The sequence below is a fragment of the Notechis scutatus genome, chromosome 1, assembly GCF_049901735.1.
Source record: "Notechis scutatus isolate UNSWTSFEM ecotype Mainland chromosome 1, rNotScu1.2, whole genome shotgun sequence".
NCBI classification, from domain to species: Eukaryota; Metazoa; Chordata; class Lepidosauria; order Squamata; family Elapidae; genus Notechis; species Notechis scutatus.
Window position 1 is genome coordinate 2,164,794 of NC_142009.1, and position 14,151 is coordinate 2,178,944.

The following is a 14,151-nucleotide window of genomic DNA, read 5'->3' on the forward strand; positions in this document are numbered from 1 at the left end:
CAGAAGACCTGTATACCTTGCAGGTCAACAGGAGGGCTGAGAAAACATCACACCCTGGACATAAACTTCTCCCCTCAAGATGGTGCCGGAGGGCCTGGCATGCCAAAACAACTAGACACAGGGATGGACGGAAACGTCCAAACGCCATCTTATTTGGTCTAGAGGACATCAGTGATAATGATGACATCACAACTGTCCGAAACATCATCAGTGATTATCAAGCATCAACCATCTCCCCTGATGAAATACTTGACATTTCCCGCATTGGCCGAGAGCTCAAAAACAGAGACGGCTCTGTGGCCCCACGCTTCTGCAGGGTCATTTGCAAAAATGAATCAAGCAAACGTAAATTCATTTACACTATAAATTCACTCGCCAAAACCAACACCAACCATAAGAATCTCTGTTGTCGCCCTGACCTAACCATACAGCAACGTGCCCGCTCCCGTGTACTCCGCACTGAACTCAAAAAACGTCTAGACAATGGAGAGAAGGACCTGTACATTGACTACCATGCTGACTGTATCAAAAGTAAGTCACACAACCCGCAACTCAGCTTTAACCTTCAACCACAACCCTACCTCAACCAATCCACCATCACCCAAGACTAGGCACGCACGCCCCTAACTACCTCTATTCCAACTACTGCTGGCCTTAAATACAAGCTACTCAATGCAAGAAGCCTTGCGAATAAAATACCTGAATTTTTCCTCCTACTAAATATGGCTAAATTCGACATTATATTTGTCTGGGAAACATGGCTCAACGAATCTCTCCCTGACTCCATTACCACAGTAAGAGACTATCATGTTTACCGATCAGATCATGAAATTCGTAGAGGAGGTGGTGTTGCTATCTTCTATAAAAAGTCCTTACATCTAAAAAATATCCAAGTTACCCAGGAGCTTGCTCTTCCTGAGACCATCATCTGTGAACTATCCTTAAATATCACATTTCGATTCTTACTATGTTACAGAGCACCTGATTATGACATTGAACATGCAAACAAGCTAAATTCACTACTAACATGGGCAGCATCCTGCTCATACGCTTTTATCTTTCTTGGTGACTTCAATCTACCTCATATTGACTGGACCCTAAATGAATGTACAACTGAACCCATACACGCAACCTTCTACAATGCTGTTACAAATCTGGGTCTGGAACAACTAGTAACCAACAACACTAGACTTAACAACTGCCTCGATCTCATCTTCTGCAATAGTTTGAATTTAATTTATGGAATACAAACTAAAGAACCCTTTTCCAGCAGTGACCACAATATGATTGACTTTCGTCTCAACATACGCCCACACAAAAATCATCACAATGACGTAATCCCCAATTATAACTTCAAAAAAGGCAACTATGATCTTATAGACAACGATCTCTCATCCCTTGATTGGCAATCTCTATTCACTGGATGCAATACTGTTGAAGACCAATTACAACATATTTTTACTTGAAGTCAAAAGAGTCATCAAACTATATGTACCAACAACAACTCCCAAAACAAAAACAAAAAAACAGATTACCCATAACAATAAGGAAACCTCAATCCGAAAAGAGATCACTCTGGCGGAAAAACAAATCTGGTCACGTTGCCAATTTCAAAAGCCGATACAAAAAATTATGCCACCAGATAAAGACTGAATGCACCAATTATCACATTAAACAAGAGGAAAACCTTCTACACACCAATTCCACCCGTGCTTTCTACAATTTTGTAAACAACAAACTAAAAGACTCAAGGTCCATCCCACCCCTGAAAGGACCTAATGGTAAAGACTGCAACAACGACACTATTAAAGCCAACCTCTTTGACACATTCTTTTGCTCAGTATTTTTAAACAGCAATGGATCATGCCCAGTATTTCCTAGTCGAACCACTGACAACTACAATGATCTAATACATATCGATTTTACAGAAGATATTGTTGAAAAAGCACTACACAATCTAAAACCATCTCTATCTATTGGACCAGACGGAATATGTGCCTACTTCTTAAAAAAGCTATCCGCTGCCATAGCCGAACCTCTAAGCATAATCTTTGGAAAATCTTTCAGGACCAGCTCCTTGCCAAAACTATGGTCGCAAGCCACAGTCATCCCCATCTTCAAAAAGGGAGATCCCAGCCTAGTTGAAAATTACAGACCAATCTCCTTATGCTGCGTCACCTGTAAAGTCGTGGAATCAATTATTAACCAATCCATCATCTCCACTTAGAGACAAACAACCTACTCTCCAATAAACAATTTGGTTTCAGGAAAAAACTATCCTGTAATCTGCAACTATTACACTGCAAAAACATATGGACGACACAACTCGACCAGGGCAAAGCAATAGACGCAATCTACATAGACTTCTGTAAAGCCTTCGATTCAGTGGTACACGACAAACTACTCCTAAAACTAAAATCTTATGGTATCTCTGGACACCTGCATAACTGGATAGAAACATTCCTGTCAAACAGACAACAAATGGTCAAAATTGGGAGCGTCCTATCAAATTCTGTACCTGTCAACAGTGGTGTCCCCAAGGCAGTGTTCTAGGACCAACTCTCTTCATACTCTACATAAACGACCTCTGTGATCATATTAAGAGCAACTGCGTTCTCTTCGCTGATGATGTAAAGCTGTTCAATACCACAGACAATAGTGCTACCCTTCAAAAAGACCTCGACTATGGATCAGAATGGTCAAACAAATGGCAACTTCAAATCTCAACAAATAAATGCTCTGTCTTACATATTGGCAAAAAAAATCAGAAAATAAAATACAAGCTGAATAGTCAAGATCTTGTTGACGATCCAAGCTCTGTAAAGGACCTTGGAATACTCACCTCTAATGATCTAAGTGCTAGAGCCCACTGCAACTACATAGCCAAAAAGGCATTAAGAGTTGTTAACGTAATCCTACGTAGCTTTTTCTCTGGTAATATCACACTACTAACTAGAGCATACAAAACATTTGCTAGACCAATACTCAAATACAGCTCATCAGTCTGGAACCCACATTACGTATCTGATATTAGCACAATTGAGAAAGTCCAGAAATATATCACAAGAAGAGTTCTCCACTCCTCTACTCGTAGCAGAATACCTTAGGCCACCAGACTTGAAATTCTAGAACTAGAAAACCTTGAATTACGCCGTCTTCGGTCTGATTTAAGTATGGTATATAAAATCATACATTGCAATGTCCTTCCTGTCAAGGAATACTTCAGCTTCAACCATAACAACACAAGAGCACACAATAGATACAAACTCAAGGTTAACCGCACCAAACTTGATTGCAGGAAATACGACTTCAGCCACAGAGTGGTCAATGTCTGGAATCCTCTACCTGACTCTGTGGTTTCTTCCCCAAACCCCAAACACTTTAACCTTAGACTGTCTACTATTGACCTCACCCCTTTCCTAAGAGGTCTGCAGGGGGCGTGCATAAGCGCACCAACGTGCCTACTGTCCCTGTCCTATTGTTTCTCTTATTCTTTTATTTTTCTTATATGTACCCATTTCATGTATTCATAACTATGTATATACTTATACCTATTATCTTGTAAGCGATTGACAAATCAAATAAATAAATAAAATAAAAATAAAAATAGGAGCCAGCCATGTGCAGCAGCAGCCAAAAAGGCTAATACGATCCTGGGTTGTATAAACAGAGGCATAGGATCAAGATCGAATGAAGTATCAGTGCTGCTTTATAAAGCCTTAATAAGGCCACACCTGGAATAACAGCATCCAGTTTTGGTCCCCACATTACAAAAAAGATGTTGAGACTTTGGAAAAAGTTAGGAGAAGAGCAACTAAGAGGATTAAAGGCCTGGAGTCAAAAAGATATAAAGAAGGGCTGCACGATTTGGGCTTGACTAGTCTAGAGAAAAGAAGAATTAGGGGGAACATGACAGCGGTATTCCAGTATTTGAGGGACTGGCCCAAAGAAGAGAAGATAAAATATTCTCCAAAGCCCCAGAAGGCAGGACAAGAAGTAACATACGAAAATTAAGAGAAGCAACTTGGAATTAACGAGAAACTGTTCTGACCCAAGCCCTTTTCCAACAAATCAAACACAATCCAAAAGGAAGAGAAACCTTGTAATGCTTTTATAAAATAATTATCTGTGATAAGCACAAGCCTTGCCAAACTGTGCAAGACTTGTCAAAAGATAACAGATAAAAGATAACAGACAAGAAATAATTTGCAAAATAAGAATCTTCAAATACAAACTCAGAATACTGGAATGTCCACAAGGCTGATTTTCAAAACGCCTTTGCCTTCTGCAAAGTACTTTCCTTTCACAGCTGGCTTTTATCTTCTTGAACGAGGGGCCGTTACCTTGCAGCCTTACTCCCGAGTTGCCTGTGCTGTTGTAGCTGCTCTTTCCTACGAGCAATCCTGTGCGCACACGCACTTGGCACAGGCTCCTCGGGAACCTCCTCGTCGCTGCTGCCAGCCCCCCCAATCTCTGAAGGCAGCAGTCCACTCCCTGATGGTCCTGGCCCCTCACCTGAATCCTCGCTGTCCTCAGCCGTCTGCACCTGCTGCCAGCTAACCGCAACAGAAACGTCCTAACAGTGAGCACAATGAACCAGTGGAACATCTGGATCCCAGAAGTTGTAGGCTCTCCATCACTGGAGGTTTTTAAGAAGAGGCTGGACAACCACTGGTCTGAAATGCTTGAGCAGAGGGCTGGATTAGAAGACCTCCGAGGTCCCTTCCAGCTCTATTCAGACTCTGATTCTTTGCCTGGGAGAGACCTTACGGATTGCAGTATAACTCCTTTTTCTTTCCTTTTCTTCCTGTGCTCCGTTTTGCCATGGCGTGTGGCTTGTGACACGAAAGTGCCTTCCCACAACCTCACCTTACTAGCAGAGTCCATCTGTCCCTTGCCCGGTGTTAAGCTTCATACACTGCTCTTTCTGTCTCAGTTACTGACTTTGTTTCGACCCGAGTATGAAATGGATCATTAGCCACTGCCTGGTATCATCGGTTAATTATCTACCTGACTCTAATCCTGAAAAAATCCCTGACTTTGTGCAAGTTTGCAAGTGTAAGAATTGATGCTGTTTTCAAGGCAAAAGGTGGACACCCCGAATACGGGTGTGATTTGGATTTCTCATTGACTTTGCCTTTTGTTAATTGAGGAAAATAAACGATGATGAACACTTCCACTTCGGAAGGCATGCGTCATTTGCAGCATTTTTGCCCAACTGCCTGAAACGTTTGCCCAATACTGTTGGTGTTGGGCAGAGTGATGGCACGAGGGGAAAAAACCATTTATTTATTTTTTATTTATTTATTTGATTTGTCCATCGCTTACAAGATAATAGGTGTAAGTAAAAACATAGTTATGGATACACATAAGAAAAATAAAGAAACAATAGGACAGGGAGGGTAGGCACGTTGGTGCGCTTATGCACGCCCCTTACAGACCTCTTAGGAAAGGGGTGAGGTCAATAGTAGACAGTCTAAGGTTAAAGGTTTTGGGGTTTGGGGAAGAAACCACAGAGTCAGGTAGAGGATTCCAGACACTGACCACTCTGTTGCTGAAGTCGTATTTCCTGCAACCAAGTTTGGTGCGGTTTGCCTTGAGTTTGTATCTATTGTGTGCTCTTGTGTTGTTGTGGTTGAAGCTGAAGTATTCATTGACAGGTAGGACATTGCAAGGTATGATTTTATATACTATGCTTAGATCGGACACGTGCACTGGGGACACGCTCCCCTGGATCCTCTGCTTCACTGGCGCCAGACTTTGAAAGCTCCAAAGGCAGCCCCCCACTCTCAGATAGTCCTGGCCCCATCCCTACATCGGACGCAGGACCCTCGTCCGAATCCTCGCCAGACTCCCGGACTGGATCCCTTTCATCCTCACTGTCCGATTCCGCTGCCGTCTGCACCGGCTGCTGGCGAACCACAACAGTAAATCCAACTGGTAGACTAGCAATTAAATATAAGCCAGCTGTGTGCGGTGGCAGCAGCCCCAAAGGCTTAATACAATCCTTAGTTGTATAAATAGGAGCACAGAATCAAAGTCGCGTGAAGTATTAGTATCACTTTATACAGATTGAGTAAGGCCACAGTTGGAATATTCCATCCAGTTTGGGTCCCCACATTGCAAAAAAAGAGGTTGAGACTTTGGAAATCAAGTGCAGAGAAGAGCAACAACTAAGGCCATGAAAGGCCTGGAGACACAAACAGAGGAAGAATTTGGGTTTGGCAGGATTTGGGTTTGGCTAGTCTGGAGAAAGGAAGAACTAGGGGGACATGATAGCAGTCTATTCTTCTCTTCTCCAAAGCCCCTGCAGGCAGGAGGAGAAGCAACGGATGGAAACTAACCAAGGAGAGAAGCCACCTGGAATTAAGGAGGAATTCCCTGAGAGGGAGGACAATTAACCAGTGGAACTGCTGGCCACCAGAAACTGCAGTTGCTCCAACACTGGAGCCTTTTAAGAAGAGATTGGAAAGGAATGGGATTGGGTCTCCGGCTTGAGCAGGGGGCTGGACTAGATGACCTCCAAGATCCTTTCCAACTCTATTATTCTATAGAAGGAAGGAAGGAGAGGGAGGGAAGAAGAAAGGAAGATGAGAAAGAGACAAAGAGGAGAGGGGAAGGAAGGAAAATGGTTGGAAACTCATCAAGGAGAGAAGCAACCTGGAATGAAGGAGAAACTTTCCAACAATTAACCAGTGGAACTGCTTGCCACCAGAAGTTGTGGGGGCTCCCAACACTGGAGGTTTTTAAGAAGAGATTGGACAAACCGGAAAGGGATAGACTAGTCTTCTACTTGAGGAGGGGTTGGACTATGAGAAGACCTCCAACAGGCCTTCCAACTATGATTCTGTTCATCCTTCCAAGTTTCCCAAGGCTGGTCCAGTTTCCCCCAGCCCAGCCCAGAACTTTCCCCACTGCTGTTCCGCTCCCCGTCCTTTCTTCCCGGCTGGGGGTCTGTGGCAGCCCTGGGGACAGACAGATGAACAGAGTTGGAAGGGACTTCAGAGGTCATCTAGCCCAACCCCCCCCCCCCACCCTGCCCAAGCAGGAGACCCTACAGCATTTCTGACCAATGGCAGTCCAGTCTCTTCTTGGAAGCCTCCAGGTATGATGAAGTTCCCACCACTTCAAGGACAACTTCTGTCGCATGGCTGGATTGTTCTCCCTGTCGGAAAATTCCTCCTTAGTTCCAGGCTTTGAATTTCCATTACAACCAGTCCTCCCAGTTACAACTCTCGCAGCCTCTCGGCGGTCCCATGATCAGAATTCGGACGGTTCGGTTCGGCCTGGTTTCTTCCCCTTTTCTGGCCGGACTTCCTGGGTTGTGGCTAAAGCGCCTTTGGGTCAAGCAGGACCTGGAGGGGGTGGGGGGGCGGAATCTCCGCGGACAAACCTGGCTTAGCGTTGAGTCTCGACTCGCGTCTCCCTCGGACGCTGCGCTGCGCTTTTGGCCCGCGAGTTCGGTCCTGCGCGCGCGGAGAGAGAGAGAGAGGGAGGGAGGGGAGAAAGGAAGAGAGGGAGGAGGGAGGAGAGAGGAGAGAGAAGAGAGAAAAGAAAGAAAGAAAGAAAAAGAAAGAAAAAGAAAGAAAGAAAGAAAGAAGGAAGGGAACAAGCCCCCCCAGCTGACCTGTGATGAGCACCGTCTTGCCCCGCAGGCTGACCGCGTTCCGGCACCGGGTGGCCGCCACCAAGTAGTAGTAGATCAGCGCGTAGAGCCCCAGCAGCAGCAGCAGCGCCGCGCCCGCCCCCGCCGCCCCGGCCGCCCCCTCCATGGTCCGATCTCCGCTGGACCCGCAACCCGTGACCGCTTCCCTTTAAGGCCGATCGCCCCCGCCCCGCCCCGCCCCTGCCTGGGACAGCACCGCCCGCCCGCGGCTCTGCCAGCCTCTCGCTCTCCACTCGCCCGCTCGTCCTGGCTTCTCCTGGTGGTCTCCCGTCCTGCGTCCGCCAGCAGCATGCCGCTCTTTCGTCTTCCAGTCATCCCCTCCTGGGGAAGGAACGGAAATGAGAAGGAAGGGAGGGAGGGAAGAAGGAAAATGAGACGGAAGGAAGGAAGGAAGGAAGGAAGGAAGGAAGGAAGGAAGGTGATAGGAATGAGGAAGGAAGGAGAGAAGAAAGGAAAAGGAGGGAGGGAGGGAGGAAAGAAAGAAGAAAAACGAGAAGGAAGGAAGGTGATAGGAATGAGAAGGAAGGGAGGAGGGAAGGGAGGAAAATGAGAAGGAAGGAAGGAAGGAAGGAAGGAAGGAAGGTGATAGGAAGGAAGGAAGGAGGAGGAGAAGAAAGGAAGGAAGGAGGGAGGGAGGAAAGAGAAGAAAACGAGAAGGAAGGAAGGTGAAGGAATGAGAAGGAAGGGGAGGGAAGGGAGGAAGAGAAGGGAGGAAGCAAGGAAGGAAGGTGATAGGAATGAGAAGGGAGGAAGAGAGAAGAGAGGGAGGGAGGAAAGAAGGAAAATGAGAAGGAAGGAAGGAAAAAAGTGATAGGAAGGAGAAGGGAGGAAAACGAGAAGGAGGGAGGGAGGAAAGAAAGAAGAAAAATGAGAAGGAAGGAAGGAGAGAAGGAACGGAGGAAGGAAGGAAGGAAAAAGGTGATAGGAATGAAAAGGAAGGAGAGAAGGGAGGAAAACAAGAAGGAAGGGAGGGAGGAAAGAAAGAAGGAAAATGAGAAGGAAGGAAGGAAGGAAGGAAAAAGGTGATAGGAATGAGAAGGAAGGAGAGAAGGGAGGAAAACGAGAAGGAAGGGAGGGAGGAAAGAAAGAAGGAAAATGAGGAAGGAAGGAAGGAAGGAAGGAAGGAAGGAGTCAGGGGTTTTTATTTCCTAGGGATGGAGCAGAGACAGCCATGACAGTTGTTAAGTCAGCCAGACCCAATTTTTTTTTGCCATGGTTGTTAGGCAAATCACTACAGTTGTTAAGTGAATCACATGGTTGTTAAGTGAATCCAGCTTCCGCCCCACATTGACTTTTCTTGTCTGAATCCTCTTGGGACAATCACAAATAGTGATCACATGATCCCGGGTCACTGCCACTATCGGAAATATTGCTGGTTGCCAATTACCGAAATTCCGATCACATGACCCTGGAGGTGCTGCGAGACAGTCGGAAGTGAGTGGATTGGTCGTAAATCACTTTGATCCATCCCTAAATAAATGGTTATAGGTCAAGAACTGCCTGTATTTTTTTATTATGCACTGGAATCTGTCTTTGAAACCGCACCGGATCCCGAAGCTCACGATTCCTCCCGCTCCTTTTCCAGGAAAGTGGGAACTCGGAGGTGATCCTGATGATCCTGGATCTGGCCAGCCTGAACTCCGTGCGAGATTTTGCGCAGACCTTCTTAGCCTCGGAGCCCCGCCTGGACATCCTCATCAACAACGCAGGTGGGGCCAGAGCAGACCCTCCCCAGGGTCTCCGGAGGGGGAAGGAAAGGGGGAATATTGAGGGGTGGGGGGATTGTCTGGGATTTCTCTCCTTTTGAGGATTTGGCCATAACTTGAGAAGCGGCTCTCTCCTATTTGCATCTGTAAATTTTTCCTTACCGCCTTTGTTATTATTATTACAAGTAACTGAAGACAAATCCAACACAACTACCTCTTCCTATTTTTCCCAAAACAATTCTGCGAGGTGGGTTGGGTGGAAAGACAGGCTGGCCCAGTCACCCAGCCGGCTTTCATGGCTAAAGTGGGACTAGAACTCACCGTCTCCTGGTGATTGGCGCAAAGTCACCCAGCCGGCTTTCGTGCCTAAGGCAGGACTAGATCTCACCGTCTCCTGGTGATTGGACCAAAGCCATCCAGCAGGCTTTTAGACTAAGGCGAGATTTGAACTCATGTCCTCCCGTGTTGTAACCACTAGACCAAATTGACTTAACTGACTTTTAGAGTCTATTGCCTTAACCACTCGATCAAACTGGATGCTTTACATGCAATCCTCAAGTTACGACTGTGGTGGAGCCTGCCCATGATGTCAGAAGTTATGATGGTGCTAAAGCCCCTGTAACCCACACGATTTTACATCCTTTTCTTGAGGCGGTTGTTAAGTGAACCGAGTGTTCACTATCAGGTGTTTTTGTTGAAAACTGCATTTTTTGACAAAAATGTTATAAATCGCGATCACCTGACAGGTGGCCAAGTACCCAGAATGCAATCATGCTGCCGCAAGGGGGAGCCATTGAAACTTTGGAATCGGGTCGTAATCGTGAAGTGACCCGTCGTAAGCCGAGGACTGCCTATAATCTGCTTACTTTTCTGGCAGGGGTCTTTACGACTGGCCAAACCGCCGATGGCTTTGACCAGGCCTTCCAGGTCAACCACTTGGGCCACTTCCTGCTGACCCACCTGCTCCTGGACCGGCTGAAGCGCTGCGCCCCGAGCCGGATCGTAATTCTGTCCTCGAGTGTGCATTTCTTGGGGAAGATCGACTTTCGGACCATCCACAAGCCGGGAAAGGGGTTATGGAAGATGCTAACATCCTACAACAGCAGCAAACTAGCCAACATGCTGCACGCCAGAGAGTTGGCCAACCGGCTGGAAGGAAACAACGTCACCTGCTACGCGGTTCATCCAGGTGAGTGGAAGTCCAGCTCCAAGGCCCCCCAGATGGAGCCCCACCCAGGTCCGTCTGGGGCGCCGCCAGGCATTTCTCTCCCACTGGGGGCTCCCTCGACCCCAGGGGTGGGATTCAAATTTTTTAACAACCGGCTCTGTGGGCGTGGCTAGGTGGGTGTGGCCATATGGCTGGGTGGGCGTGGCTTTTTTGCAGCACCCTCCCGGTGCTCCATTTTTGGGCCTTCTGGGCCTCAGGGAAATCTAGTGGATGAGGCAGTAAGAGAGCGAGGGGGATCCTGGCACAGCTGATTGTTGGAACAGCTGATTGTCGGGGAGAAAAAAAGAAATACCTTAAGGAGCGACTGGGCGGGGAGAATGCAATCAGCTATGTCGCGCCTGCGCGAAAAGGACTGACTGGGCGGGGAGGGGAGGGGCGGGCGGAGGGGAGAATTGAACTACTGGCAGATGGCAGTCAGCAGAATTAGCCAGCAATACTGCATTCTAACCACTGTGCCACCATGGCTTGATGTTGTTGGTGCCACTACCCGCCAGTTAGATTCCTTCTCCCTCCTGGATGGTGAAACACTCTACTTCTATAATGCTGTTCTATACTTCAATCGTGTGGGTTTGCGCGGGGAATAGCTCGATCTGGTTTTGCCCTCATCAGTGCCAAAACGATGTACTCAATAAAGCTTTGCGTTCAGAGATTGGATCGCCCCAAACGTGCTTTCTTTGCTTGGGTTCATCAGTTGGAACGTTGACATTTAAACCTCTGGTCTCGGTGATGGACCCAGGTTGGATCCTGCAACATTATCCCGGGACATGTATATTCACCTTCATTTGTCAGGGAAAAGTTGTCCAAGCAAGTGGGATGAAGTGATGGTTTTTTCAGGAGGGGGCGAACCGGGGCCTCCTTAAAAGGTTCTGGACGTATCCCCTCCTGAAGTGATAGGTAAATCATTGCTTGAACACGGCTCCAGGACGGACAAAGAATCTTAACACTTGAACCAGGAAGAATTCCAGCTGCTTCAGGTTCCCGTTGTACTTCATCCCCAGTACTGTGGTTGGCACTCTTCCCGAATTGGGAAGATGACTAGTGTTAAGGGGACAGCCGGTCCCAGTAGGGCCATTAGCGTTACCCCTCGTGCTGGTGGAACGAGAGGAACTGATAGGGCTGCTGGTGCCAGCGGGATAGGCAGTATTGGTAGATCGGGAACAAATTGAGTAGCTGCTCCCACTGGATTTGGTGCCTGAGCTGGGACTGGTTGGTTTGGGCGGTCGCAGAGCCTAACCTCCGGGAACTTGTCTCTAAGGAAGTTGATGCTGGTGACTCGGGGGATCCTTCCGAACTGGTTCAAACAGCTCTGCCAGGCAGTGGACGTTGGGTCTGAGTCCTCGGCCGACGGTGATTCCTGGAGGGGATTCTTCCATCTTTTCCAGTCTGCCAAATCCCCTTGACCAACAAAATTTGGCCAGCAGCTTTGGGTCAGATGCTGAGTTTGGCTGCTCCAGGCTCCCTTTTGAGTTCCCCCTTCACCCTGGTGTCTTCCATCTCGTCCTTTCCCCTTTCTGGGACGGACAAGTTTGCACAACTCACAGCTTCCCTGGTACTGTGTTTCCCCCAAAATAAGACCCTGTCTTAATATTGCTTAGGGCACCTCGAAAACAGGCATAGGAATGCTTTATGAGTTGACATGCACTATTTTAACTAACTCAGGGAATAGACAGAAGATCATTATGTGGTATTATCTATTTGAATCTATTAGCCATGCAATGGCAATCGATTATAAGTGTGCAAGGCAGCACACAGATGTATACACACACAAGCAAACATGCACACTCCCTTCATCCTTGCACACTCACTTCATTCTTGGGTCTTCCAAAAAATATTCAGAAGTTGCCCCAAGGCTGCCAAAGGGGCAACAGGGGTTGTGCGAAGGGTTCACTCGGGATCTTCTTCTCTTGAGTCACCCTAGAACAGGGGTGGGCAAACTTTTTGGCTCGGGGGCCGCATTGACTTTTAAAATTTGACAGACGGGCCGGGTCAGCACAAGATTTTTTGGGAATCGCCCCCCTTCCCCCTCTTCTCCCCCTTCCCCTCCCCTCGGAGGCCCCTGAGTCAGGAGTTGCTACCGCCGGCGTGGCTCCGCGCGGCTCCAGTCCCGCGTTGCCTCGGGAAGGGAAAGGCAAAAAGGAAGAGCCGCGGCGGTGCTTTGCAATGGGAACAGCGGCACCGGAGGCTCAGGCTCAGCGGCTCCTGGTTTTGCCTTTTCCTTCCCAAGGCAACGCAGGACTGGAGCCGCACGGAGCTGCACCAGCGGTAGCAACTCCTGACAACCCCAGCCAGACACCTGAGCGGAGCCCGGGTGAAACTGCCTGTTGCTGCTGCCGGAGCACCGCCGGGTCGCCTCCTCCAAGCAGCCTGCCCGCCCACCGGGCTTCCCCTCTGACGCGCAGCTCGGGGCCAGGCGCGAGCGCCCGCGAGTTAAAAGGAAGCCGGAAGTTGCTGGGAAGTTGCTCGGGGGCTGGGAGCAGGCTTTTAAAGTGCCGCCCGAGCAAAGTTTAAGCAGCCCGCCCACCCGCCGGGCGGAACCCTTCTTGCTCCTCGGCGGGAAGACGCTCCAGCCTGCAAACTTTGCCTTTGCAAAGCCCTGGAAGCCCGGAAAACCGAGCAACTTCCCAGCAACTTTCCGCTTCGTTTTAACTCGCGGGCGCTGCGCCGCCCCAAGCCGCACGGCGGAGGGGAAGCCCGGAGCGCCGCCGGTCACCTCCTCCAAGCAGCCCGCCTGCCCGCCCACCCACCGGGCTTCCCCTCCGCCACGCGGCTTGGGGTCAGGCGTGAGCGCCCGCGAGTTAAAACGAAGCGGAAAGTTGCTGGGAAGTTGCTCGGGTGCTGGGAGCAGACTTTTAAAGTGCCACCCGAGCAGGACCGCCGAGCCGGGAAACGGGGCACCAAAGCAGGGCAAGGCTCCACCAGCAGCGGCCTAGCTTTAGGTGGCTCCAAGCAGCCCGCCCCACCCGCCGGGTGGAACCCTTCCCGCTCCTCGGCGGGAAGACGCTCCAGCCTGCAAGCTTTGCCTTTGCAAAGTTTAAGCCTGGAAGCCCCGGAAAAAAGGGGGATCTGCGGGGACTTACCTTCGGAGAGGTCGCACTCGAAGGTGATTTCGAACTCCCAGCCGAGGCCTTTGCAAATTTCTTTTCTTTCCTACCCCTAGATCGCTCCACACTGTTTTGCAGCTTTGGGGGCCACGCGGCACAGGGCAATACGCCACGCCCAGCGATTTTTTTCAGGGGCGGGCCGGGTTGGACAGACCAATGGCAGCTATTTTTTTTCAGGGGCGGGCCGCATTGGACAGACCAACGGGCACTTGTGTGGGTTGTAGACTCCGTCTCATGCTACCACTAGAGCGAAAGCACAGCCAGCATTCAAAAGTGACCAAACCATCAGCCAGAAAGCATAGGAACTGAGAAGTGGTCTGTGGTCACCACCTGCAGAACCACTCCTTTATTGGGGATGTCTTGCTACCTGCCTCTGCTTTCCACCTGTTGTCTATTCCATTTGCACAACAGCATGTGAAATTGATTGTCAATCAGTGTTGCTACATAAGT

The 14,151-nt window shown here is 48.8% G+C and overlaps 1 protein-coding gene across 2 annotated transcripts in view; it reads right to left on the minus strand.

The window, feature by feature from the left end:
• Positions 1-8,055, minus strand: part of LOC113428736 (dehydrogenase/reductase SDR family member 13-like) — a 56,540-nt gene extending 48,485 nt beyond the window's left edge. The window contains exon 1 of one of the 2 annotated variants that reach the window (XM_087955869.1): positions 7,904-8,055. Coding sequence is in view for 1 of the 2 variants with exons in the window: in XM_087955859.1 (XP_087811985.1) it covers positions 7,628-7,772 (145 nt within the window). In the remaining variant the exon portion in view is untranslated. Of the gene's footprint in view, positions 1-7,627; positions 7,828-7,903 lie in introns of those variants that run through there. The other variant, XM_087955859.1, reaches the window with a different exon arrangement.
• Between the last annotated feature and the right edge of the window lie 6,096 nt (positions 8,056-14,151).